The sequence below is a fragment of the Mus pahari genome, chromosome 10 (assembly GCF_900095145.1).
Source record: "Mus pahari chromosome 10, PAHARI_EIJ_v1.1, whole genome shotgun sequence".
In the NCBI taxonomy this organism is placed as follows: Eukaryota; Metazoa; Chordata; class Mammalia; order Rodentia; family Muridae; genus Mus; species Mus pahari.
The window spans coordinates 40,095,298-40,122,071 of record NC_034599.1 but is presented as its reverse complement, the minus strand read 5'-3'; the positions used below and the strand labels follow the sequence as shown (position 1 = coordinate 40,122,071).

Genomic DNA, 26,774 nt, shown 5'->3' with positions numbered 1-26,774 from the left:
TGTGACCATGGCAATGTTCTTCCTCCTACCATATGTCTCTGGGAAGATGGAGGAGTTGGAGATGGAGCTGAAATCTATAGTCTGTTTTCTATATGGGTTGGAGGCAGGATAAGATAGGATGAAGGCAGATGCTGTGTTAAGGAGAGTGGGGGTCATGCAGAACACAGCTCTTACTCCAAATAGAATAGCAGTTAGTTTATTCTGGAGCCAGTAAGACGGCTTAGCAGGCGACAGTGCTTGCCACCAAGCCTGAAGACCCGAGTTTGATTCCCAGAACCTACATGGTAGAAGAAAACCAACTTTCATAAATTATCCTCTGACTGCTAACCCCACCAGGCTAGAAGAGAACCACCACAATTTTTGAGCCAAATTTGAAGCAAGCTTTTTACTGGCCAAGTCTATGGATACTGGCCAGATCCATATGCACACTCTATCCCCAGAGCTCTGGCCCTTTATAAGGCAGGGGCTATAAAGGCAAAACCCATACAACTACCTATTTCTTCCCACCTTCACCTAGTCAGGGGCAAGTATACACCCTGACACACTTTCTGCCTGTGAACCTGCTGGCAATGGGTGACCAAGCACTTCCTGTGCAACTGGGGCAACCCAGCTTGTTTATAGAAGCAAAAACTCACGGCTCGTTATCTTCCATGAACAACAGCCCCCAGCATTCCAGGAAGTTGACTGTCCTTGAGCAAGCGGGGCTTATAGGTTAGAGGCATTTTGTTTAATAGTTAGATCTCTTATATGCAGTAATTTATACTTAGACATAATGTTAGCCATCATATTTCCTTTTTGAGTTGTGTATCCTGACTCAAATCCTTGACTCTAAAGTGGATACCAGCTCATATTAAGATCTAATAACCATCAGCTTAATGGCACCCAGACGGCAATTTACATATCTAGTTAAGGTATTAATGATGCAAGGTTATTAGTAGTTAGCAGAAATAGAAGAGCAAAGGCCTTGTGATGGTTGACAGCAGAACTACTACCTAGGTGGAGCCCAAAAATGAGAATGGGAGCCATTCATTTGTCTCATCTTGGGGCCTGTTTTTCTGTAAGTTTGGGTTTGTTTGTTTTGTTTCGTTTTGGTGGGGTTGTTTGTTTTTTTTAGTACATTCAGACTATCTCTTATGATTCCTGAGTAGTTTGCAGAGAAGTAACAATTTTTAAAAGTGATACAATAACCTTATTTTACATAGAGCTGGTGTCCTATCTAGAACTACTTCAGCTAATGATTCTACTTGTTAATAGATCTGGGTCTATTTGGTTTTAGCAGGTACCTATCCTCATACGTCAATAGGATCTATAGGTGCCTATTTGTCCCATATACCATGGAGTTTCCTTTTAACCCAACCTTCCCGCCTTTTGTAGAGGGTAAAGGGTAATGTCCTCTCTTCTCTAACTACTTCCTGTTGAAATTAGGACAGCACTGCCAGGGCTCAGGAAGGCTGGAATGCTAGTCAAAGGCCAGGAGGGGATGACTCAGCAGAAGCATCTGGTTAGCTGGCCCAGCTAGAGAGACAGGGAGCAACCACATCTGCTGAACTGTTGTCCACATCAGCTTTCAGCAAGGCCAGGGCTCTTAGTCACTTGGAACAGGTTGTGTAGTCCACAGCTGATTCCTGGATGGTGTTTGTCAGCCAAGTGGAAATTCTGCTGGGACAGATATCGACCAGGGACAGAAGTTTACCAGTGTTTGTAATTTGTACTAAAATCCACGTTGTAGAAAAGGCAGCTGGCAGGTGTCTGCAAAACATCAGGAGTAGACTCACGTCTTTGAGTCATAGAGAAAGCTTTCAGTTAAAAAGCTTGAACAATCTTTTCTCTGTCCAGGGGGCTAGGTACAGAGATTGGTCAGAGATGGTTTTAGCCTGATGTGAAGTGCCTTTAAGTCTACCCTTAGAAGACAGCCAAAGGAATTTAAAATCTTGAGCTTGCAACTGATAATGGCAGTCAGTGCTTTTGCAGCTTACCAGAACTCCACTGATCAATGTTAAAACTCTGAACTTTTGGAACCTTAGCATGATGATAACATAGCAAGAAGGAAAAGCATCTGAAACATTTCTTGTTCTTCTTACACCTTAAATCACTTCCTCGGACCTGCCACAGACGGACTTTTCTTGGGTCCCGGATCTGCGTGGAACAGGTCTCTGGTTGCAGGTGAGCGAGAATTTGGGCGAATGTGGGGCGACAAACAGACAAGGACACAAGGGAGTGTGGTATCTGAATGCAAATTCTCAAATCGAGCTTCAGACTATTTATACTGAAGAAAACAGTGAAGTTACACAAAACAGAGGAATGCAAACATGGAAGGGCTGGCAGGAACCGACTGGGATAACATTCAATGTTAACAGCTGGGATCAAAAAACAGCTCCACCTAAAGTCAACTCAAGGTCAGTAGCTGGGGGCAAGGGCTTCATGCCCTTGCCATAGTTCCTATAGTCCACCTTTACCCTAGGCCATTGTAAATACTTGTGTATGGGTGTAACTCGGCTACCTATGGTTCTAAGTATCTACCCTGGTTCCTCTTTAGATCACAAACTTCCTTCTTCCTAGAGAATGGAAAATTCCTGTGTANGGCAGTGACTTAGCTGCCTAAACCCAGGGTCAGCTCAAGGACTGACTGCCTAGGATCTAACATGGCTATGTATTAAGGGAAAGCATACATATGGATTTGTTTTCCAACTAAAGCAAGGACATTGGAGCATTCGTTATACAAAATGCCACCATTCCAGGAGACTGAGTTTCCGTGAACTTTTTGCCTCGGGACAGCGCCCAGGTTTTGGGGGCCTGTTGCTCTTGTCACTACTAGAGAAGGTAGCACGGATGTGCAGAACTTACTTAAGCTTGAAACCTTTTACTTCTACCTAATCATTCCCCATGACACACGAGTAGTTGATTACTGAGAGGAGTCCTTAAAAAACCAAAACTTTTAAAGGAAGAGTAAAAAGTGACATCTGAAATCTGCTTATCCTTTAACACGGAGCCTTTTAGCAAGGCAAACCTGGCTGCCTTTCTCAGCGAAGGGCCTAGGAACTCTAGAAAGTGCAAGGCCTGGTGAGTGCAAGGCCTGGTGTTTACAGATGGGCTGAACTAACAAGGCAGCTGCAGCCTAGGGGAGAAGCTGGGTGCTTCCGGCTGCCACACTGACAAAGCTAGTCAGTCCTCAACACCACCAGAGATCAGAGAAAGATAAATTATAACAAGAGGTAGGAACCAAATGGCCTCTCTATCAATTAAAATGATAAAGACTTGGGCTGGAGAGATGACTCAGCGGTTAAGAGCACTGACTGCTTCTTCCAAAGGTCCTGAGTTCAAATCCCAGCAACCACATGGTAGCTCACAACCATCTGTAATGAAATCTGATGCCCTCTTCTGGTGCGTCTGAAGACAGCTACAGTGTACTTACATATAACAATAAATAAATCTTTGGAAAAAAAAATGATAAAGACTTACCTGGACAATCACCCTAGTAGGCTCCCATGGTCTCAATAGTTTCGTTGGGTATCCGAGGTTATAGGTCTTTGGCTATCACATAAGATGGCATTACATTTTCAGCTGCTACACAGGACAGCATAAACCTTCAGCTACCAAAGCCAGGAGGTCTGAGAGATTTTCCTGTGGGTGAGGATTTGGGGAAAATTGGCCTGCCTTGACCTAGACAGAGTAGGGCAGTCAACTCAACAGCATCCACACTTTGTGCAGGGCTTGGGCATCAGGCAAGGCGTGGGGCAGGTTTTCTAAGTGTTTTTTAGCATCACCACAACTCAGGTCTGTACTCCATTCATCTTCTTGGGAAATTTTAGAGTTGCTTCTAAAAAGAGGCATTTCTGTCTGTCACAAGAAGGATTTTCTATGAAATATTTAAATGCCATACTCAGCAGATCTCTAAAGAGTTTGAAGACCAGGGTCTATTAAGTACACATGATTCTAAACAAACTTTATTTGTTTTCAGTTATTTGCTTTAGGCTTAATCTAGAAAACACATACAAGAAGCCAAATAAAGGTTATTCCTGTAATAAATTGCATTTGTGCTTAGCATGGCTACAAGTATAGTTCTGAACATATTAAAGAATTTAATCATTTATAAGGTGACTATTAACATGCACATCTTAATAATCTTTAGCAGGGGGCTGGTGAGATGGCTCAGCAGGTAAGAGCACCCGACTGCTCTTCCAAAGGTCCTGAGTTCAAATCCCAGCAACCACATGGTGGCTCACAACCATCCGTAACAAGATCTGACTCCCTCTTCTGGAGTGTCTGAAGACAGCTACAGTGTATTTGCATATAATAAATAAATAAATCTTTAAAAAAAGTAATAATAATCTTTAGCAGTTTATGATACGTTAATAGCTTTTACAAGATTAGGCTTATAAGGCTTTATTCCTGTTAGGTTTAGCCTTAAAAATAACAGTTTCTGAACTGAAGGGCTTTTTGGTATCAAAATAAAACTTTAAATGATAAAAACAGTCCATAGGGAGACTGGTCCTTTCATAGCACACCATTACAGAATATCACAGCTTCCTGTAAGACTCAGCCTATCAAAATATCTAAAGCTTAACAAAATTAGCAAAGACAAGGAAGCTAGACATGCTTCTTAAATCAGCCTCTGTCAGCCTGGATAGACCTATGGTAAGAAGAAACATTCTGTGGGCTCTGTGTAAGACTGCTTAGTCACTGTCTTGCTTTTTCATAGGTAGGAATATTCAAGTTTCTAATGTTTAGTGTTTAGCACTAATAGCTGTGGTCCTACCTCTTTAGCCTCTTGTTTATTTTTTAAGATATTAATAAAAGACATGATAATGTAACACGTTTTATAAACAATGCCAAGCCTCAGCTGCTCTCCATGACCTCGCCATGCCTTTTAAACCATTACCACCTGGATGATTCGTGTGTTACAAAGTTTGGCTGCCAGCATGGGGTGTGTTATTGTGTACAGAACGCATGGAGGCACAGCTCTAATACCTTATCAAACAAGCATTGTTTTTAATCCTATCTTTTAGAAACCTTGTTTTTAATAACTTTGTTTTCAGGACAAAAATCATCATACAAAAACCCATCCTAACCCAAAATATCTTGGAGACCTGTTGTTCCCTCCTTGGTTGGGTTATTCCATGTGGTCACCTTGGTCAAGATGGTGGTGAAGTCACATGCCACTCACCCTCACCAATCCTAGCAAATTATGGCTGCCAGCCACGTGGCAGTCTTTTGTGTCCACTGGGGGACAGCAGTGAAGATGGCAGCAAGCCACATGTTGCTTATATTCCAAGATAGCATCGTGCAACATGGTTCCTTTATGATTAGCTATGTATACATTTGTAACTGTCAATTCCCTGTATTATGAACTCTAATTAACTTTTTGTTACAAATTTTACAGACTTTTAACCATACCCAATAAACTTACAAATCTTGAGGGCTGTCCTGCTTTGTTCTCTTTCTCCTGTCACAAAATCATGGGGCTTACCTGACATAGGAGAGGAGATTTATAACCATGCCTGGGTCTGAAGACGGGAAAGCCATAACCCAACTCTAGAGCCAGCTTTTCAATAAAGTAAGACAATATAAAACAAGCTTAATATTATTCACACCCGAAGATATTTGAATCCCTACTGTGGTGATTTGAATATGCTCAGGCCCATGGGAAGTGTCACTGTTAGGAGGTGTGGCTTTGTTAGAGTGGGTGTGGCCTTGATGGAGAAATTGCTTGACTTGGGGGGTGGGGGGGCTTTAATGTCTTATGCTCAAGCTCCACCTGGGGCAGAAGACAGACCCTCCTCCTGGCTGCCTGCAGAAGACAGCCTCCTGTTATTTACTGCCTTTAGACCAAAATGTACAACTCTAGGCTCTTCCAGCACCATGTCTGCCTGAATGCTGCCATGCTTCACACAATGGTGATAATGGACTTGAACCTCTGAAACTGTAAACCAGAGCCCCAGTGAAATGCTTTCTTTTATAAGAGTTACCTTGGTCATGGTGTCTCTTCGCAGTAATAAAACCCTAACTGACACCCGCTAAACTGAATCCAGCGACCAGAAGGTTCCAAGATAAAAAATTCTGAGCACTGTCCATGGAAGCAGCCATGGTAAGCAGCAGCAGAGGTTGGCGTCTGGAGGTGACAGGGACAACAAAAAACAAACCAATAAACACAGAACACAGAAAGCACAAGAGACAGTAAAAATAAAACCAATAAACACAGAAACAGAAAGGTCACACACTCAATGGAGACAAGTCAGAAACAAAACACATGGTAGTCACCATCATTCATACCTTCAATTGAACCTGGTCCATTTTCATCTTGGCTCCCATGCTCGCAACAAAACTTCTGCAAAGACAAGACACAAAATCAGACCAAGAAACTCGGGTTGGCGGGTGCAACATCTCATTTTTCTTTTGCCTTGGATGGGAGAATATTTGGATCCCACAGAGTGCCTCCTCATCCCAGATGGGATCCCAACAGAACCAGATGGCGCAGAAGATTCGTTTTCAGAGGAGGCCTCCATAGATGCTTGCTGGTTTTCTCCACATGGGAGTTCACTCTAGTAGTCCAGGAAACTGAAAGTGCACTTCAGAGCCTTGAAACTTATCAAAGTGGGCACCTCCTGAGGTGGCCCTTCAGCCCCAGAGTCCCACAGTAAGAGGCAGGCTTTAGAATTTGGATGAGTGGTCTGATCTTGCTGGGGCCTCCTGAAAATATTAATTCCATCCAGTGAGAATAAGACCACTACTACAAAATTCGAGCCAAATCTGAAGCAAGCTTTATTAAATACTGGCCAGGTTGATGGCTAGTGGTCAGGTCCATATCCAGTATTCTCAGACTATGGCCCCGAGTTACATTAGTCAGGGGCTTATAAAAGCAAAATCCACACAAGGCTATGCATACTTCCTACCTTTGTCCAATCAGGAGCAAGCATACATCCTGACATAATTGCTACCTATAGTTCTCCCATCTACAGGTGAGTAAGCACCTCCTGTGCAGCTGGGGCAACCAAGCTTGTTTACAAAAGCAAAATTTCATGGCTTATTATCTTCTGTGAACAATAAGCCCCAACATTTCAGGAAGTTATCTGTTCTTGGACAATTGGGGCTTATAGGTTAGCCCACTAATTTAAATTTAAAACATAACATTAGCCTTCACATAACCCCCCACATGTGCACTACAAAGTGTGTGATCATGTGCCCATGAACACACACTTTTAAAATATGAAAAAAGGAAGGAACAGGATCTGGAGAGATAAGCTCAGTAGTTAAGAGTACTCGTACTCGCTGCACAGCCAGGTGTGGTGGCATACGCCTTTAATCCCAGCACTTGGGAGGCAGAGGCAGGCGGATTTCTGAGTTTGAGGCCAGCCTGGTCTACAAAGTGAGTTCCAGGACAGCCAGGGCTACACAGAGAAATCCTGTCTCNAAAAANAAAAAAAAAAAAAAAAAAAGAGTACTCGCTGCTCTGTCAGTGTATCTGAATCCTATCCCAGCATCCATGTGAGGCTCATAACTGTCTGTAAATCACTCCATAGAATCTGAAACCATCTTCTGCCTCCTTGGGTACCTACATACATGCAACTTACACACACAAAGATACAAATAAAAAAATAAACCTTTTGACAGATGGTGGAGGTGCACACCTTTCATCACAGCATTCAGTTGGCAGAAGCAGGTGGACGGCTGAGTTCAAGGCCATCCTGGTCTACAGAGTGGATTCCAGGATAACCAGGGATATACAAAGAAACCATGTCTCAATAAACAAAGAAATAGGGCTGGAGAGATGGCTCAGCAGTTAAGTGCACTGACTGCTTTTCTGAAGGTCATGAGTTCAAATCTCAGCAACCACATGATGGCTCACAACCATTCCTAATGAGATTTGATGCCCTCTTCTGGGGTGTCTGAAGACAGCTACAGTGTACTTACATATAATAAATAAGTCTTTTAAAAAACAAAAAGGTAAAATGAAATAAGTTCTTTTTTAATGGAAAAAAAATAGAGAAGTAACTCTCCCGAGTCAAATATGAATGCCACACCTTTGAACGTTGATCTGGGTTCCCCTGTTCCCCTAAGGAAACTGTGTGTAGGGAGGTGTGCTCATGCATGGCATTAAGTCCAGAGCAGTACATCAAGTGTCTCCCTCTCTCATTTATCACCTAATTATTTTAAGACAGACTGACCAGACACTCTTGGGATCCACCTGTCTCTGCTGTAGCCATTCTCAGCTTTTCAAATGGGTGCCGGGGATTTGAACTCAGGCTCTCGTGCTTGCACACAAAGTACTCTTATCCACCAAGCCCCTGGCAGTCATTATTATTCCTTTGTAGTCATAAAACAAACTCCTAAATGCATGCATTCACCAAATGCATCGGTGGGAACAGGAGGTAGGCAAATTACAGCAAAGAATCTCCAGATGTCAGATCCACTCTGATGACTTTCTTAGCGTTGGGATTGGAGGAAGCTTCTGGACCATGGATGGCCCAAGATAACGGTGGCTCTAGTTCTGTAACATTCCAACTCTCCCCAACCTCGGAGCTCTAATCAGTCTTCAGAATCTTCCACACTGATGCAGTTTCTTCAAGGAATGTGTTCGTTCACAAAGACTGCAGGCTGTAGATTAGGTGTGATTCAGAGGACAGGAAGAATGTTTTAGGAGAGCATGGGAGTCTAAAGATAAAAGAGGAGCCCCTCCCATCTTCAGCTGAAGACTAAGCAACAACTCGAAAGGATAGGGAGAAAGCTTTGCAGCTATCAGGGCTGGAAATAGTTGCTCCGACTCCATAATCCAAGGCACTGGAAAGAGCTGGAGGTTACAAGGCAGAAGAGACAAACACTCATTCAAAAACCTCTCTGGTAAAAGCACTAATCCCGTTTGGGAGGGTTCTGTCCTCAGGATCTAGCCTCTCACAGTGGATCTGCCTGCTAATACCATCAACATCTGAATTGGAGAAAGCAAAGATAAAATAAAGCTGGGTGTGACAGTACATTCCAGGAATCTCAGTACTGGGGAGGGAGGGGAAGGAAGATAGCCGAGAGTTCAAGACCAGCTTAGACCTTGTAGCAAGTTCCAAACCAGCCAGGGCTATATAATGAGAGCTTGTCTCAAAAATCAATCAATCAATCAATCAATAATGAGAGGGGCAAAATGATGTAAGTCCATGACAGTATAACAACTTAAGGTCAATACACTTCACAGCCTAGATTAAACTAATACATTCCTTGAATAACATGATAAAGAAAATATTTCAGGGCTTCTCAAGATTTTTTTTTTCCCTACTCAAGACACATGCCTTTTTGACTAGGTAAATTTTATACAGCCCTACATATAAAGGTATACAAATCAACTATTTACCGATGATAAATCATTACATTTCTATTTTAAAACAATCTTGGGGACCAGCGGGATGGCTCAGCTTATGAAGGCGTGTACTGCCAGTTCTGAAGATAGATTCCCCCAAAACCCCACATGGTGGAAGGAAAGAGTCAATGCCTCCAAGCTGTCCTCTGACCTCCACATGTGTGTGTGGCACCTGCAAATATTTTTTTTAATTACAAAAATTAAAACAACTATCTGGTGTGTGGGGGTGTGTATCTGTGGGGGATGTGTGTGTGTGTGTGTGTGTGTGTGAGTGTGTGTGTGTGTGGTACCATTTATTACAGGTAAAAGATGAGGGGCTGGAGACCTGGATCAGTGATTAAGATCACTTACTGCTCTTACACAGGAACTGAGTTTGGTTCCCAGCACCCTCTTCAAGAAACTCACAATCACCTATAACTCCAGCTCTGGGGGAATCTGACATCCTCTTCTGGCCTCTGATGGTACTGCATTCACATGCACAAACACACACACTTACATCATTTAAAATCAAGATAAATCTTTATTTTTAACATGGAAGATGAATATGCTTATTTATTTCTGAATAAAGAATAAAGAACTAAATCGCCAAGCGTGGTGGCACACCTTTAATCCCAGCACTTGGGAGGCAGAGGCAGGTGGATTTCTGAGTTCGAGGCCAGCCTGGTCTACAGAGTGAGTTCCAGGACAGCCAGAGGCTACACAGAGGAACCCTGTCTCGAAAAAAAAAAAAAAGAAAGAAAGAACTAAATCTTGGCTAAATATTTTATATCAAAGAGCATATAGCATCATCCATGTTTTTTAGAGTTGATCAATATTTTTGGCTTTTAGGGCTGAGAATGTACTCGATTGGTAGAGTGCTTGCCTAGTCTGCATAAGGTTTGATCCACACCATTGCAAAAACCAGGAGTGGTGGTACGTGCTTGTAATCCTAACACTACAAAAGCAGCAGCTCCAAGTCATTCTTAGCTACATAATATGTTTGAGACTACCCTGGGCTACACGAAACTCAATATCCAATTTTTTAAATTTTATTATTGTCAATCCTGAGAACACTAATCTACATAAATATGTACTACAAAATAGCAACGTATGTTTAGGGTCATTTCAAAATTTGTTGGAACTTCTGTCCTGATCTCAAGCAAAACTTCATTTAATATTTCTCTTTGAAACTCAACCAGCAGCCCAAAGTAATTTGAAAAATCAAGCACTCTAACACAGCACCTGGGTGTTAGAATTTGACACTTACATGCTGAGGGAGGATGGGAAAATATTAGAAGTCTTTGTTTCTATAGGAAACCATTGTGTTTCTACACCAACAGGAAATTGTACAATAAGAACAATGCAGTTCACAGCACAGCACGAAAGAGTCTCAAGCCTGACAAGGCAGTTCTGAGTTGGTGCTGGGTGGTCTGGACGAGCGCTTAGAGCAAGCACTGTTCAAGACCAAAGTTGAATGAATTCACACTGCGAGTCAGGCAACACTGCCAGAAACACCTGGAACTCATTATGTTCTTTATTTTTAATTAATTTGAGGATGAGGGCAGGCAAGATGGCTCAGTGGGTAAGAGTGCTTGCCGCCCAAACCTCATGACCTTAATACAATCTTACAATCTCCAGAACCCACGCTGTGAGAAGAAAATTCTTAACAGCTCTCTCTCCCTCTCTCTCTCTCTCTCTCTCTCTCTCTCACACACACACACACACACACACACACACACACACACACCCTCTGAGTCCCAATATTCTTCTCTGCCACCCCCATTCATGATGTCATGGAAACTTCTTTGTGGCTCAGCTTCTAAACACCACAGCCTGCTCTGGGCTGTGGTAAGGCAGCAAAACCCCGGAAGTTGTTATGATAGGGACTGGAACCAACAGGCAATGAAGGAGAGTGGCTGGGCTGACCCTGCCCACAGGAAACCCACAGGGTTAGAAATGCCAAGGGGCCAGGATGGGAAGCTGCCCCTCGTACTGCCTGTCTAGGTCTGAGGAGAGGAACCGCTGAAGTGAGGGCCACGGGTGGGCAGAACTCAGCCAAGCTAGGACAACCTCTCAACCCACGCTTTGGAAAACACAGGCGCCTGCTGACTGAAGGACACGTCTTTATTGGTTGATCACAGGGAAAGGAAGGCACAGTTGATATGGCACTCTGAGAAACCTCCATCTCAAGATCTCTTGTTCCGGGGCCAGTTCCCTCCGAGACGACTGTACTGGGCATCTTCGCGATCTCGAAGAGGCTGAGATGAGAGGCAAGATACCCAGTCACATCTGAACTGTTCTCCTGACATCCTCCTCCCTCCATCTCCCCCACCCCTCAGGACTACCCCTTCCTCCCCCACACATCTCGCCACCCAGGTCTCTTAGTCCTCACTCCCTCTCCTGTTCTTGCTGCCTCCCTCGCCTCCCTCGGGGCTTACCTGATACAGCTGCTCATTCTTCACCAGGGCTTGAACCTCGGCAGCTAGAAGCAAGGACAGAGAGTCATTGGGAGCTAGGAAAGGTGAAACATTAAGACCTAGGAACACCGCAGGGGTGGGTAGGCTCTGAAGTCAGTCACATCCTCTCTCACCCTCCGAAGTCTGCATGAGCATCACAGGCAGACCTATTCTTTCAGCACCTTACAGTGAGTCCCTAAGACATTATCAGAGAAACTTCCAGATGATGCCAGCCCACCACCATCCCCCATCTTTCAGCCAGTTTATGAGTTCACACACACACACACACACACACACACGGTGGGGGGAGGGAGAGAAAGAGAGAGCCCTTCTGCTAACTAACCCCCAGAAAGCCTTCCGGTCTCATGTCCTGCAAAGCAGTAGACTCCCAAAGCCAGGAGCAGAGTGGCGATGAGGTCAACGATGATGACACCAGCCATGGTGCCTGAGTCTAGCTCCACACAGTTCTGGCACACTGGTGGGGAGAGGAGGAAGAGAGTGTTCAAGGACACGGAAACCATCTCTGGTCCTAGAAAGATCCTAGGCTTCTCCCGTTCCAAGACACACACTTCAGTGAGACTGCAAAGATCTTGCTACTTCCATCTCCTCCCTTATCCCAAGGAATTGCTGAAGAGAGACATGACACACTTCAGCTTTGTGGGGTTTTTAACTGAAGAGTGGACTAAGCCCCTCCCCGGACCAGCAGTAACAAGTCAGGCCCTGTTGTTCTGCCTTACTTAGTTAAACTCTCCTCCCCAGTTCTGAAGCACTCCCCGACACATCTGGTTCACACCATCACGAGTGCCCTTTGTAAATTGGTTCAGCACAGTCTGCTTTTAGCCAGAATGTTCCCACATGCACAGGGCCCGTGATTTCACCCCAGTGGGTCCAGCAGCACATACTTCGGTAATGGACTTGTACAGTAGACACCATCTTCGCCTGCTCCTCTGTCCCATTACACATATACATCCCTCGTGGGTCCAGGATGCCTTTGCCCAAGTTGAGTGTTTTATTCTTTGCAAACCATCCTTCCACTGTTCCATCTAGATGCATGATGCTGGTATTGCAGTTCACAAATACTTTGTCTTCATATTCTGTCACTGGTATCTTGAAGGGGCTCCCTGAGGTGGAAGACACTATAGTCAGAGGCAGCTCCCTGGCGCGTAGGCAGCTCATTGTTCTGCATACTTACGGACCATTTGTGTGGTAAGGAACATGATGCCCAGTGAAAGGGGCAGTAGCAACCAGAGGGAGATTTCAGGAAGTTCTCCAGGGACTCGAGGTTCATAAGAGATGTGGGGACATAGTCCAAGCAGAAAACAGATCGTCTACATTAGCTTTGTCAGCCTAGAGTCACCTGAGAAGAGAGTCTCTAATTGAGGGATCGCCTACATTAGATAGGCCTTGCGGACATGTCTATAAGGGGTTGTTTTAATTGCCTTAGTTGATGCAGGAGGAGCCCAGACAACTGTGGATGGCACCAGTCCCTGGCAGGGGATCTGGGCTGGACAAGAAAGTTAACAGCATAAGAAAGAGACAGCATGGGAGCCAGGAAGAGCATGCTTCTGCAGTTGCTGCTTTGTGCTGTTGGTTGAGTTTCTGCCCTGACTTCCCTGAACCTAGGCTGACCTGAAATTGTAACCAAATAAATCCTTAAGTTCCTTCTGATCAAAGTGTTTTATTACAACAACAGAATTCAAACTAGGACACAGATCTTGAGGGATTTGGGGCAAACGCAAAAACTCTGAAGCTGTTTTGATCCAAGAACCTTCCTGAAATTAACTTTAGACTACTGGTTAGACTGCTGGGGTCCCCAAGAGACCTGAGAAGGCAGAGGATATTCTTAGCCTGGAGACTGTGCCTCTTATACTAGAGGCGCCTAATTCCTCTTCCTGGCCAATAACTCTGTCATTGTAACTTCTCGTCCTCTTCTCTGTTGTCTCCGTCCCAGTATCTGCCAGGGTAATGAGATGCTCACTAGAAAAGAGTTTTCCTGAGCCAATGACCCCTGTGGCAGAGAGGAGCTGTAATGAAATCTGGAGCCCAGTGATCCAGATTTCCCAGGGTAAATCCTATGTAAGAAGATTCACTGGGAACATAGCCCAGTGGTAGAGACATATGAAATGCCCTAGATTCGAGACTCGATCTCCAGCAATGCGTGTGTGTGTGTGTGTGTGTGTGTGTGTGTGTGTGTGTGTACAGTGACTTGCATCTGGAATCTCATCACCTGGAAGGCTGAGACAGGAGAAGACCTGAGATAGCAAAACCAACCTAGGATACGTAATGAGTTCCAAGACGACCTGGGCTACAGTAAGTGAGATTCCCATCTCAAAAAAAAAAAAAAAAAAAAAAAAAAAAAAAAAAAAAAAGTTTGGTAATTCTGTCAGAAGCATCTGGGACACAGGTACTGTCACCAGAAATAGCCTGAAGAGTGTCTTTAATCTTAGAGGAAACTTAACTCAAGTAAAACCTGATCTCCTTGAACAGAAAACTTTAAGATGAACCGGGTTTATCTTAATATATTTGTATTATATTAATATAAGGATATTTTAATGTAGATTTCAAGCATGAGTGTTAAGAGAGACACTCCAGAATGGCTTCCCAGAGAGAGATGCACCATCTCCTTTACAACAGCTGTATACACCGTTTTGGTGGGTTTTGAAGTTCTTATCCCCAGAGTTGCTAAGAAACCTAAATGAGTTCACAGAGTGAGTAGTATGGGCATCAAACAAAATTACAATTGATGGAACAAATGTTTAGAGTTGGGGATGCCAGATGCAGGAGCTCTTCACAGTAAACAAAGAAAGTAGTCTTATTTATGAGGATCTTAGAGAATGTTCTAGAGGGAATGAGGCCCTGCCCAAGGTCATACGCAGTCCAGCATTAAGCCTGGCTTGTTGCTATTTTAAATAGCAACATAGTAAAATACCCATATCAGAAAAGAGCAGCATGTAGACAACTTCTACAGCAAACATTAATTGTGCTGAAATTCTCAAACCTGAGCTAGTGAGAGGCTGCAACTAGTTTCTGGGTTGAACGGTTCCTGTCCCTCCTGTGCCCCTACAATTTTTACTGTCTTTGCCATGTTTGCTTAAGGAGAAAGGGCTCAAATCTGCTCCTGAGGCTCCGAATATATCAAGTCTTGTGGGAGAGGTGGAGGGGTGTGAATGAGCACAGTGAGCCTTCCCAGGCTGCCTGAGAACATCCTCACAGCCCAGAGGGCACTGCCATGCCTCATGTCCACAGCCAGCCTCACCTGGAGTCTGTGTCACCGAGCTTCATTACTTAGTCACCGATCTGAACACATGGGCACCCTCCAGAAAACTCCAAAATGGCTGCCCCTGCCTCTGAAGCAGGAACATAAACGAGCATGCTGGAGAAGAGAGGTGTATATAATTCCTCTCCTCTTAAAGTCCCGTCTCTTTGGAGTTACGTCCAGTAGAAATCTCCGGTGGCCAGGACAGCTCTTAGAGTAGCCATTTGACCCAGTTTTCCGGGACCCCTTAGCTCTGAGATGTGAGCTTCGCAGGGTTACTTTGGGGTTTGTTTGGTTTGGGGTTTTTGCACTCCTAGAGAACTACCCTTGCGTTATCTACCCAGCCCACCTTTCTGTTTTAAAAGCAAACAAACTGAGAAAGAGTTGGCACGTAGCACTTACCGACTATAACATAACATACCCTCCACCTGTCCTTCCTATTCAGTTAAAGCTAACTTTTCTCTTAAAGATCGCTTCTAAATTCTGAGCCATGGCTCCAGGTGGTCACATGACCAAGAATCCTACTCCAAGAGGTCATTTGCCTTCGAGGAGGCAATGGGTATAACTTCTTCCTTTACTAGTTTTAGGCCTAGGGACACACAATATGGAACCATTTCCTACAAATGTCTGGTCCAAGGAGTTTGGGGACACGATCACAACCAATGTGAGCCTTGACTGGAGCAGGTCAAAGCCAAATGCTTGTTTCCTATGCTCTAGCCTTGCCCTTCTATCTTCCCCAGCCTGGCAAACTGAGATGCACTATCCAGTGGAGTTCTCCCAGTGACAATGCCTTTCTCGGGTCCATCCTCCACACAACTGAAGATGCCTCCCTTACCTTGGGGGAGAACAGTAGCCAGTATCAGACTAGTCAGAATCCCGCTGTGTTCCATCTTCCAGAGGGACTCATGCAACAAGTAGAGGCAAGGCACGGGTCGATCAGCCAGGGTTAGCACTATCCTCCGCCAACAGACTCATGGGTATTCAGAAAAAGGAAGAGTGGGGGAGGAACTAGAAGAAATCTGCCTCTCTACCTTCTGCCTTTGATGGTGTAAGGCTGTCAAAGCAAGAGTGGGCTAGGGGTGAGGTAAGACACAAACAGGTGCAAATTGCTCTTTCTGGAGCAAAGAGTTTGGGATGAGACACCGAAGAGAATATGAGGAAGTTTCGCTCAGAATTCTAGGCAGTGTAAGGGAATTTAGGATAGACTTTCCTGGTAACAAAGTACAAATAGCAATAGTCACTGGTAACAAATAAAGAAAATTGTGGGCTTCCTATGAACAAACAAGGAAGTGCCACCTCGTCAGATCCACTGGGGGAAGCTATGAGCCCATTACACAAGCCATATCAGCAGTTCCTCTTGTGTCTGATCAGTCTCAGGACCCTTCACAGGACACTCTGGGACACCACATCAAGCTGCTTCTAGCCAGTGGGAAGATGGACTTGAGAAGCCCTCAGCCAGACATCTGAATCCTAGGTCCAGCACATAGTACCCACACGTGGCGTGTCTCAGAGCTTGTCTCCTTCAGCATCACTCTCAGGATTGGGGCAGGAGTGTTTGCATGGTGTCCGCCACATTAAGCTTTCTCAGTATGAGAGTCTTCTTAACAATACAATCCTCATTGGTAGAACCAAGCCTCCCCAGGGGACAACAGACTTTTCTCCCAGGTGCTGTGGGGATCTGACTTTCCACACTGCTATAGACAGAAGGTCATCTGTCTGGGGACAAAATTATCCTTTGTGCCTGGTATCACATAGGAATTCTGTGAATTTCTGTTATGCATTGACTGGCTAAAGAAGACAAAATAGCCCAAGACCCTGGAACTAGCCCAGGGCCGTGCTCCAAGAAATAAGCTAGTTGTCCTACTGGGATGTTCTCTTCTAGGTGGGTCCCACTTAGACGGTCTCAAAAGAACAGTGACAAAACAATCTCTTAAGGAAGGTCTACTCTAAGATGCTTTGCCATTCAGAACTCCAATCCCATACACCTAAAGGTCCTACCTAAATCCATGAGTTCTGGGATCAAGTGACAAACAAGTCCAGACCTAGCAAGAACGACAGGCAGGGACATTCGTCACTGTCATGAAGGAAAAGGCTCAGAGGAGTCTTCAACCTATTGTGCATAGAGGTTCTAGGGGTAAAGGGGTTTCCAAGTGGGAATCTAGAACCTCACTCCCTGCCACCTGCTATCCCGCAAGCCTTAGCAACAACAAAAGAGAGAATGAGAGATGTGTCAGGGTGTCAGCACCCCTGCTGGGGCCCCCTGCTGCCCACACTCTACAGGAGAGGGTGGGGACACCTGGTATTGCCTCTACTCAGAGTCCCAGCTCAATGCATGCTGGGTGGAGCCAGGCCAGCTGCTGCACCGGCTGTCTGGGTGGCTGGGTGGCTAAGGGACTCTCAATACTTCTACTGGAGAAGCAAAGAGACTGACATGGAGCAGAGGAAGCGCCTGGTGGGCCTCTTCCTGGTGATCTCTCTTCTTCAAGGTAAGTTTACTTGAGTGTCTGACCGCACTGGGAAGGCTCATGAGAAGAAGCCATGAGCAGGGAGGCAGGGTCATTGGAATCCTTACCAACCTTGAGCTATCGTCACCTGTCATCTTAGAATTCAAAGAAGGAGAGGCAAAAGTGAAGCCCCCACCGGCTCCGTGCTGGGAAGAAGCACGGGGTCCAGAGGGCTAAACTGGCTGGAGACAGGATTTCATTGCCGCCATCTTAGGCTTGAAAGCAGCTGGAAAGAGCCGGTGCAGCTGGAGCAACTCAGGCAAGAGTTTGCTATGCAAGAGTTCAGTCCCTAGAACCAGCTGCAAATGAAGGCGTGTGGCACATTCTTATCGTCTCAGTGGTAGGGAGGCAGAGGCTGATGATGGCTTCCTGGGCTTTCCTGTAGGCCAGCCAGCCTCGAGAAATCACCACATTTCAAGTCATTTAGACACCGTGTGCTCACAAGCACACACACACACACACAGAGAGAGAGAGAGAAAGAGAGAGAGAGCCCAGATAAGGAAATTGGGAGAACAGGGTGTTGTATACAGTGGACCTATGGGACATTGGTCTCCAAAGGTGCTTAGCTGCTCAACAAGCCGGGTGAGATCCAGATATCTGAGACTCCAGGGTAAAAAGATGAACAAAGACCTTCTGTTCTCAAGAGTCCGGAGTCTGGAGAGGTCAGTTTCAATGCTGACACACTGGGTACAGATGCAGCATAGGAAGGCCTGTTTGACATAGCCAACGGGAAGGAGGAGAACTAGGCCGACCCCTGGGTAGCCTGGGAGAAGCCAAAGTCAAGAAAAATGTTTTCTGCATTAGTTTGTCTGTTTTGTGTTTGAGTATGAAGGTGTATGTGCATGCCATGGTGCGTATGTGGAGGACAGAGGACAACCTGAAGGAACTGGTTTTCTCCTTCCATTATGCAGGGACCCATGATCAAACTCAGGTCACCAGGCTTGGCAGCAAGCACATTTATCTAGAATCATCACAGTGTTCTTTCCTCCTCTCCTTCCTAACAGGCTCTTACTGTGTAGCCCAGGTTGGCCTCCAACTCATGGGTAATCCACTTGCCTGAGCCTCCTAAGTACTGGTGTTATAGGCATAAGCTGCTGCACCAACTAAAGGCAAATTCATGAAACTACAAAACTATTTTGTTGTGATGCGTCAGGAACAAGGTGCTGAGAGGCACTGAGAGTGTGAAGTGTTTTCTGGGTATGTGAGCAGCTAAACTCAGTACTTTGGAGATGGAAGCAGGAGGATCAGGTGTCCCAGAGCAAACCTGGGCTGTATACCAAATCCTAGCAGCTTAGATTATATGAAACCCTGCCTCAAAACAACAACAACAACAACAACAACAACAACAACAACAACAAAAACAGGATATAAAATGTTGACTATTATCCACTAAGATAAGAATATACTTAAATTTTACATTTGTGGAACATGGTAAGCCGAAGCCCATGGGTGCTTAGAACAGTTTCAGTAGCGTGTGAGGGGATGCCAGACATGGGGAAAAAGAAACACGAAGGGTGAGTGGGAAGAATCTAAGGGAGAGGCAGAAGAGATGGGGTAAGAGAGAACTAGAGTATAAGAGTTTTTTAAATAGGTGAACATGTTCTTTAGCTAAAGGAGACAGTGATACATAGAACAAAGGTCTGGAGTCGATGCTGGAAAGGGGAGGGTGCAGAGTCAAGCGAGGAAGGCAGCATCACCTTGACGTAACTGAAAGCAGGGTCAGGGGCTCTCGCCATGGTCAGGCTTGTAATCAGACAGGAAATGGAAGGATGGGGCCACAACAGCACCTCTGCTCTCAAAACAAGGAGGGGAGAGGCAGGAGCCTCAGAAACTACATGGGTGACAGTCGGATGGGAGACTTGAAGAAGATGGCAAGAGTGGGGAAGTCTCTGAGAGAAAATGGAGAAAGACAGCACAAGCTAGAGGGCAATGCTGAAAGCCAGTGGGAGGCGTCTGGAAACAGCACCAGGTTTGAGCAGCAGAAAAGCCAAGCCTGGAGTCCCACTCCTCTGCAGTAAGCTGTGAGCCCTTGGACACGACTGCCCTCCGAGCTCAGTCCTCACACTAGATTCAAATAATAATTTCACCAAAGTCCAGTTTACTGAATCAATGAATTTAGTTGTCTTATTTACAGAGAAAAAGGGTGAGGGGTTAGTTGCAGAAATACAGGTAGCCTCAAAACAGCTGTACCACTGCAAAGTCCCACCCTATTACAGATGGCAAATTTATAAAGGTGGCATTGTGGAGTCTTCTATTATCTTTCATATGAATTTGTGTGAGCACCAGGGTTAAGAGCAACTTCAAAATCCAAGTCCTCCAGGTAAGTGGTTCTCAACCTGTGGGTCGTAAGCCCTTTGGGAGTCAAACAACCCTTTCAAAGGGATCACTTATCAAATATTCTGAATTTTATGGTTCAGGGTCACCACAACATAAAGAACTGTATTGAAGGATCACAGCACTAGAAAGGCTGAGAACCACTGATCTCGAGAACTTGACTAGCCCCACTCCAAATCATCTCCTTAGCATAAAGTCAGGGTAGCCAAGAGTCTTCCATGAACAGCAAAGCTACATTCATCCCTCATGAAATCCCAAAGGGCTAGAGACTCCTTCCCAAAGGATTAGAGAGATGTTAAGTGTTTAAAGCACATATGGCTCTTGCAGAGAACCAGAGTTTGGTTCCTTTGCAAAGGAGGTGGCGTAGACCAGCATCTACACCAGGCAACACCAGCTCCAGGGGATCTTATGCCTCTGGCATCACAAGCAGCTGAACTCTCATGCACACGTGGACTTGTTCTGATGTCTATGCACAGATACAAACAACTAAAAACAAGATAAGTCTTAAGAAAGAAAAAAAGAAAGAGAGAGGGGAAGGAAAGAAGAGAGGGAGGGAGAGAGGAAAGAAGGGAGGGAGGGAGGGAGGGAGGAAAGAAGGGAAGGAGGGAGGGAGGGAGGAAAGAAGGAAGGAAGGAAGCTCCACCCAGAAAGGTAGGACAAAGATCAAACATAGTCATGTTTACTTCACTTTGGTAGTTTGGACTCCATCCAGGAGAGAAACACAGATACAGCCATTGCCTTAACCATCATCTCTCTCCATCTTGACCTCATGTGATCATGAAAATACCTTGACCCATCAGAACCAGTCCATGCCAGGCTGATCCTTTCTCTTTCTCTGTTTTCTAGGCACTGTAGCCAAGACAAATAAAGGTAAGAGAGATGGTTTCTTTCTATTCTCAAATTCTGAGTAACTCCACAGAAATATGGCGTCCCACAACAGTGGTCTCGAGGGCAGAGGAGCTGGCCCTCAAGTGTCAGGAGCACTTCCTACTCTTCCAGAGGACCTAAGTTCAGTTTCTAGCATCCACATACGATGGCTCACAACTGTCTGTTACTCCAGCTCTAGAATATCCAACACCCTCTTCTGTCCTCTGTGAGCACCTGTACATATGTTTTACACACACACACACACACACACACACACACACACACACACACACACACATTCATTTTTGTAAAAAAGCAATAGTCTCATGATTTAGAAAGGGAACAATTTTGAAAAGATGAGTTAGTAAGAGGTGAAGAGCTGACATTTCCATTATCAACCAAATCAATGTCCCACTAGGACCCATTCTGGGCAGCTTTCCTAAACCTAAGCAATGAATTATCTGGTTCTTGCAGTAGAAACAGGACCCCAGGAATGAGGCATGTCTCAAAATATGACTGAACCAGCAGCATTAGCATCATGCAGGAGCACATTAATAACAGATCTCATGCCCCAGGATTACTAAATAAGACCTGAAATCCTACCATGATTTGTGATTTGCGTGCACGTAACAGCTGGAGAAGCCAACACAGCACTGGGAGGCAGAGGCAGGAGGATCTCTGTGAGTTCAAGGCCAGCCTGGTCCACAATGTGAATTTCAGGACAGCCAGGGCTATACAGAGAAACTCTGTCTTAAAAGGGGGGGGAGGGGGAAACAGTGTCCTGACAATTACAAAGACCCATAACGGAGCCACAACTTTTCCCTTTTCAGCAAAGAATTTGGTACAAGTGGATGACAGCCGAGGAGACGGTTCTGTACTTCTGACTTGTGGCTTGACTGACAAGACTATCAAGTGGCTTAAAGACGGGAACATAATAAGTCCTCTAAATGCAACTAAAAACACATGGAATCTGGGCAACAATGCCAAAGACCCTCGAGGCATGTATCGGTGTCAAGGAGCGAAGGAGACATCAAAGCCCCTGCAAGTGTATTACAGAAGTATGTAACCCCTTCATTGTGTCTGTTGGGAATCCAGCCATACTTGCTGTTCTGGTGGGCTTACTATCCAGGACGAGGTGGGAATCGATGCTAAGCAGTTTGTGGGAAGCGTAGCTAGATCTCTTCATCTGGGGCTACTGTGGTTTAACTCAACACGTCTACAGCTTCTTGAGGAACGACATCCCTGTACAACCTGCTTAACCTTTGGGTGCACCTCATGGAAAAGAGAAGTTCGGTAGATAAATCAGTTAGGAGGAGGGGCCCTGGGATTGATGGGAAGCATAGAGGAGAGCAGGGTTGTAGAACATGGAGACCAGGTCTCCCTTCTTCACCTAGGTCCTGAATGTAGGACTGTTTAGACTTTCTGGGACTTCTCAGAGATGAAAATGAGAGGGAGGAGCCTGCTGCTCAGGATAGAGGCGTTAGTGCTGAGGGGGTGGGGAGAGGAAGAAGGACATGCAAGAATGCCTTCCATCCTGAAAGAGGTTTGTCCCTGCCTGTGACTGGTTCCCCACAGTGTGTGAGAACTGCATCGAGCTACACATAGGCACCATATCCGGCTTTATCTTCGCTGAGATCATCAGCATCTTCTTCCTTGCTGTTGGTGTATATCTCATTGCTGGACAGGATGGAGTTCGTCAGTCAAGAGGTAAAAGAATCCAGATGCAGTGGACTTGCAAGGCAATAGAGCAATACCCTGTCTTAAAATGAAATTTGTAAAGGGCTAGGGCCTGGAGATACAATTCAGTTAATAAAGTGCTTACCTAGTTTGCAAAATGCCTAAGGTTCGGCGCCTCAAAACCACATAAATGAGATGTGGCCACATACGCCCACAGTCTCAACCCTCACGACAAGGGGGCTAGAGAGTCAGAAATTCAAAGTTATCTTCAGCTACATACAGAGTTTGAGGCCAGCCTGGTCTACATAAGAGCCTGTCTGAAAAAGCAGAGGGAGGAGCTGGAGCTGGGATGTCGTTAGAAGAATATCTGTTTAGCTTGCCCAAGCTCTGAATAAAACTGGGCATGGTGTCACGACCCTGGAATCCTAGGATTTGAGAGGTAGAGACTGGAAGATTCAAAGCTCAAGATCACACAAGAGCATGAGTTGTGAGTTCAAAGTCAGTCTAGGCTACATGAGAACCTGTCTCAATAAACAAACAGAGAAACAAATCCGCCAAGGATATAGCTCAGTGTTACATGGCATGTGTGAAGCTCTGAGACCATGTCTATGTACTGGAAAATACACAAAGTAAAAGAATGTCCTTAGCTAAGAGATAGGACCAACTAAGACCTTTGCCTTCCTTCTTATCAAAATAGAGCCAGTGGGGAGACTGAGTTGGTGTATATTGCTAATTCGAATAATCAATGATTCTGTGTCTCTGTGGGACAGGAAAGAAAGACATTTCTTATTGTACCAGCATATTTGCCTGGCCTAAGATATGGCCTCTTTTTCTTTTCCTTTCCTTTTCCTTTTCCTTTTCCTTTTCCTTTTCCTTTTCCTTTTCCTTTTCCTTTTCCTTTTCTTTTTCCTTTTCCTTTTCCTTTTTCTTTTCCTTTTCTGTTGCTGCTGTTATTTTGTTGAGCCAGGATCTCATAAGATAGGCCTGGCTGGAACTCATTGTGTAGTTCAGGCTGACTCAAATCTGTGGTGTTCCTTCCAAGGACTGAGATTACAGGCATGAGTTACCATGGTCTTCCTCCCTGTCTATCTATCTGTCTGTCTGTCTGTCTGTCTGTCTGTCTGTCTGTCTGTCTGTCTGTCTGTCTATCTATCTACCTACCTACCTATCCATCCATCCATCCATCCATCCATCCATCTATCTATCTATCTATCTATCTATCTATCTATCTATCTATCTATCTATCTATCTATATCTGTTTTAATGCTATGATGAACACAGGCATCATGACACACACCTTTTATCCCAGCACTCCAGAGGCAGGGGCAGGGGAGTTTCTGAGAGTTTAAGGCCAGCATTGTCTATATATCGAGTTCCAGCCCATATCAGTGTTACATAGTGAGACCCTGTCTCAAAAAAAAAAATCAAACTTCTTTATAAGGCAGTCCACATTCCTAACACTCAGGCTCACATCTGCAATCCTAGCACCTGGGAAACGAGACAGGAGGATTACTTTAAGTTTGAGGCTAACCTAGTCTACAGAGAGAGAGCTCCAGGTCAACCAGAGCTATGTTGTGGGACCCTGTCCCCCCAAAAATAAAGAAGAAAATAAACCATTCTTTAAAAAGAGAGGGAGAGTTTTATGTAGCTGAAGATGACCTCAAGCTTCCAGTTCATGTGCTATATAACACCTGGTATATATGCAGTGTTGGGCATTAAACTCATGACCTCACACACGATAAACACTCAGCCAACTGATTTGCACCCCCAGTCCCTTAGGAAGAAGCCTTTTTATTAAAGTCAAACCTACATACAGAAAAGTGAACCAGAAGAATACAGCTAAAAAGGTTAACAAAGCAAACCTATTCATTGATCTGATGCTCAGCTGAAGAGACGGAGCACCACCAGCACCATAGACGGCCCACTGATAGTCACTTCCAGCCACCACCTGTCCCCAAGCAGAGGCACTGTCCTGACTTCTGACCACAGAGATGTTTTGCTTGGTTCTAGTTTCCTAGAAATGGACTTGTGCATTACATATTCTTGTGGGTAGTTTCTTTTTGGAAGTGGTCCGTGTTCTTGTGCTCAGAGGATCCTTACACTACTTAGAATTCTATTGTGTGAATAATTCAATTTATTATCATTCTGTCTTTGAATATATATTTTGTCTGTTTTTTTTTTGTACAGCTTCAGACAAGCAGACTCTGTTGCAAAATGAACAGCTGTACCAGGTAAAGAATCAGGGATGAGAAAAAGAGTGCTGTAGTCAGTTGAGGTGGGCCTTTGGGATTGGAGGCATGTTATTTGGAGAGCTACCGTAGTGATAAAGAGCTACTTAAGGCACGCCACTGCGCAATGCATGGCTGCTGTGTGGGATTGCCTGGGAAAGAGAAAGACTGAGAAACTGGAATGAGGATATTGAGGGGGGAAAACTGAAGAACGCACTGACAGAGAGCCACTGGAAGAAACGCCACATGGTCTCCCTCTCTTCGTTCTCGCTCCTAGAGCTGTGAAGCAGCCATTCTAGGGTTTTGTTCATAAAAATATTCAGTGACTATATTCAATATATAATAATATATGATAATAATATTCAATATATAATAATATTCAATATAATAATAATATTCAGTGACATTAATTAATGACAGAACAATAAGTTGATGCTGCTACTGTCCTCTTCAGCCCCTCAAGGACCGGGAACATGACCAGTACAGCCATCTCCAAGGAAACCAACTGAGGAAGAAGTGAACTCAGCACGACTCGGGGTATGTGGAATCCTCACCATTGATCCTGGGCAGTGCCCTGGCAGGCTCTGCACCGCTGGACCTGGGCAGTGCCCCTGCAGGCTCTGCATGCCTCCTAGCTGCTGCCAAACCTCTTCTTCCAATAGGGATGAGAAGGGGCGGGGAGTTGACTGTGGGGTCTCTCTTTTAAAGACACTGGTACCAGGACTGACCGCCTTGACCTAAGAATGCACAGGTGCTGTGTGCTGTGTGCATCTGTGAGTCCTCTAAGAGCAGGGACTCAAGCCATAGATGCTGAACATTGTTCATAACCTCATTAAGTTCTCTCAAACATCCACAGATTTTCTTTGGGATGAGGGATTGTCCTGCCCATTATAGCAATGTCCTTGGCCATTATCAACCTGATGGCACTGGTACCCACGCCACTCCTCATCAGTGTGACAAGCAAAAGTGCATTAGACGCTACCTAGTGTCCCCTCTAAGGCAAAATGGCCATTAAGAACCAAAGATGGAACCATAGGTGTGGTGGGACACACCTTTAATTACAGCCCTCTGAAAGCAGAGTTCTGTGAGTTCCTGGCTAGCTTGGTCTAGTAGAAAGTTCCAGCCTCTCCCCATTCCCCCCCCCAAAAAAAAAAGTTCAGGGAGGGGAGGAGAGGGAGAGAGAAAACTAAAACTGAAAACCTTTATTAACTTTTAATCAACCAATCAGAATTTCTGATTCCGTCAGTTCATCCAAAGTTTCAGTCAGGAAAACAGATTTGAGAACGTTAATGGGCTTTCTGACCAGTTTCAAATTTTCTTTCTCATTCTAGGTGTTCCCCCTTCTATCCAGCACTCAGAATAGAAGCAACGCATTTTGGAGAGAGCCCAGTAGAGAGATTTTTCAACCCTACAGGTAGACTGCAAGCAGAGAGGACGAACTGTCAAAGAAATTTTGGTCTTTTTTTTTTTTTTTTTTTTCAAAATAAAATAAAAGCTTGGGGGAGCCAGTGGTGTGACTCAGAAGTCGAGCGCTTGTCAACCTTGCTTGAGGCTCTAGGTGAGCTTCTCAGAAGCCCCCAGCCCCCCCCCCCCAAAAAAAAAACCAGTGAGGGGAAACATGCACAGCGCGGTGTTTGCAGAGCGCCCCCTACTGGGAAAATTGCAAATAACAAAATTAGAAGATCAACCTACCTCTCTGTCCAAATACCCACTTCTTTTTTTTTTTTTTTTTAATGTTTGTTGGGGTCTTACGCAGGTCATAATTCAGTGGGCCAGTGCGGCAGTGAGGTGGCACATCAGGAAAAAGTATCTGCCACCCAAATGTGACAACCTGAACCCAATCTCCTGAGAAGCAGAAAAAGAGAACCCACTCCACCACGTTGTTCTCTGACCTCCACGTACACTCGAAGAATAGGCACACCCCATACATACGCATCACACACACACCATAATTAACAGTAAGTAAAAGCATAATAATGATAATAATAATAATAACAACAACAACAACAACTCAGTGAATAACATATGCAGTGAAAGGTCTCCTTCCACCTGAGTCTCCAGCCACAGAGTAGCCTTCCCCACAGGCAAGTAAGTTTCTTATATATGCTCTTAGGTGTATCCTAAGCATATAAG

The 26,774-nt window shown here is 44.9% G+C and overlaps 2 protein-coding genes across 3 annotated transcripts; one reads left to right on the top strand and one right to left on the bottom strand.

Moving 5' to 3' along the window:
* Positions 1–11,426: 11,426 nt before the first annotated feature.
* On the bottom strand, positions 11,427–16,009 carry Cd3d (CD3d molecule). Of its 2 annotated transcripts, XM_021207920.1 has the most exons (5): positions 15,867–16,009; positions 12,678–12,896; positions 12,119–12,250; positions 11,758–11,801; positions 11,427–11,577 (listed from the first exon to the last, which is right to left on the bottom strand). In XM_021207920.1, the coding sequence occupies exons 1-5, from the start codon at positions 15,919–15,921 to the stop codon at positions 11,506–11,508; spliced, it is 522 nt and encodes a 173-aa protein (XP_021063579.1). In that variant the 5' UTR covers positions 15,922–16,009; the 3' UTR covers positions 11,427–11,505. The 2 variants fall into 2 exon arrangements, with proteins under 2 accessions (XP_021063579.1, XP_029399522.1); XM_029543662.1 differs by lacking the exon at positions 12,119–12,250 and having other exon boundaries at positions 11,498–11,577; positions 15,867–15,921.
* Positions 16,010–17,365: 1,356 nt separating this feature from the next.
* On the top strand, positions 17,366–26,149 carry Cd3g (CD3g molecule). Its single transcript, XM_021207865.1, has 7 exons — positions 17,366–17,517; positions 20,716–20,739; positions 21,567–21,794; positions 22,312–22,443; positions 24,601–24,644; positions 25,096–25,178; positions 25,973–26,149. The coding sequence occupies exons 1-6, from the start codon at positions 17,463–17,465 to the stop codon at positions 25,159–25,161; spliced, it is 549 nt and encodes a 182-aa protein (XP_021063524.1). The 5' UTR covers positions 17,366–17,462; the 3' UTR covers positions 25,162–25,178; positions 25,973–26,149.
* Positions 26,150–26,774: the final 625 nt, after the last annotated feature.

Bases quoted from the DNA above. Each gene is read 5' to 3' on its own strand.
- Cd3g (XM_021207865.1), top strand. From the start codon at position 17,463: ATGGAGCAGAGGAAGCGCCTGGTGGGCCTCTTCCTGGTGATCTCTCTT. The intron at 20,740-21,566 runs GTAAGAGAGATG...TTCCCTTTTCAG, and splicing joins TGTAGCCAAGACAAATAAAG to CAAAGAATTTGGTACAAGTG. The intron at 21,795-22,311 runs GTATGTAACCCC...GGTTCCCCACAG, and splicing joins CCTGCAAGTGTATTACAGAA to TGTGTGAGAACTGCATCGAG.
- Cd3d (XM_021207920.1), bottom strand. From the start codon at position 15,921: ATGGAACACAGCGGGATTCTGACTAGTCTGATACTGGCTACTGTTCTC. The intron at 12,251-12,677 runs GTATGTGCTGCT...TCTCCCCACCAG, and splicing joins TGTACAAGTCCATTACCGAA to TGTGCCAGAACTGTGTGGAG. The intron at 11,802-12,118 runs GTTAGTTAGCAG...CCTTGCTTCTAG, and splicing joins GACCGGAAGGCTTTCTGGGG to CTGCCGAGGTTCAAGCCCTG.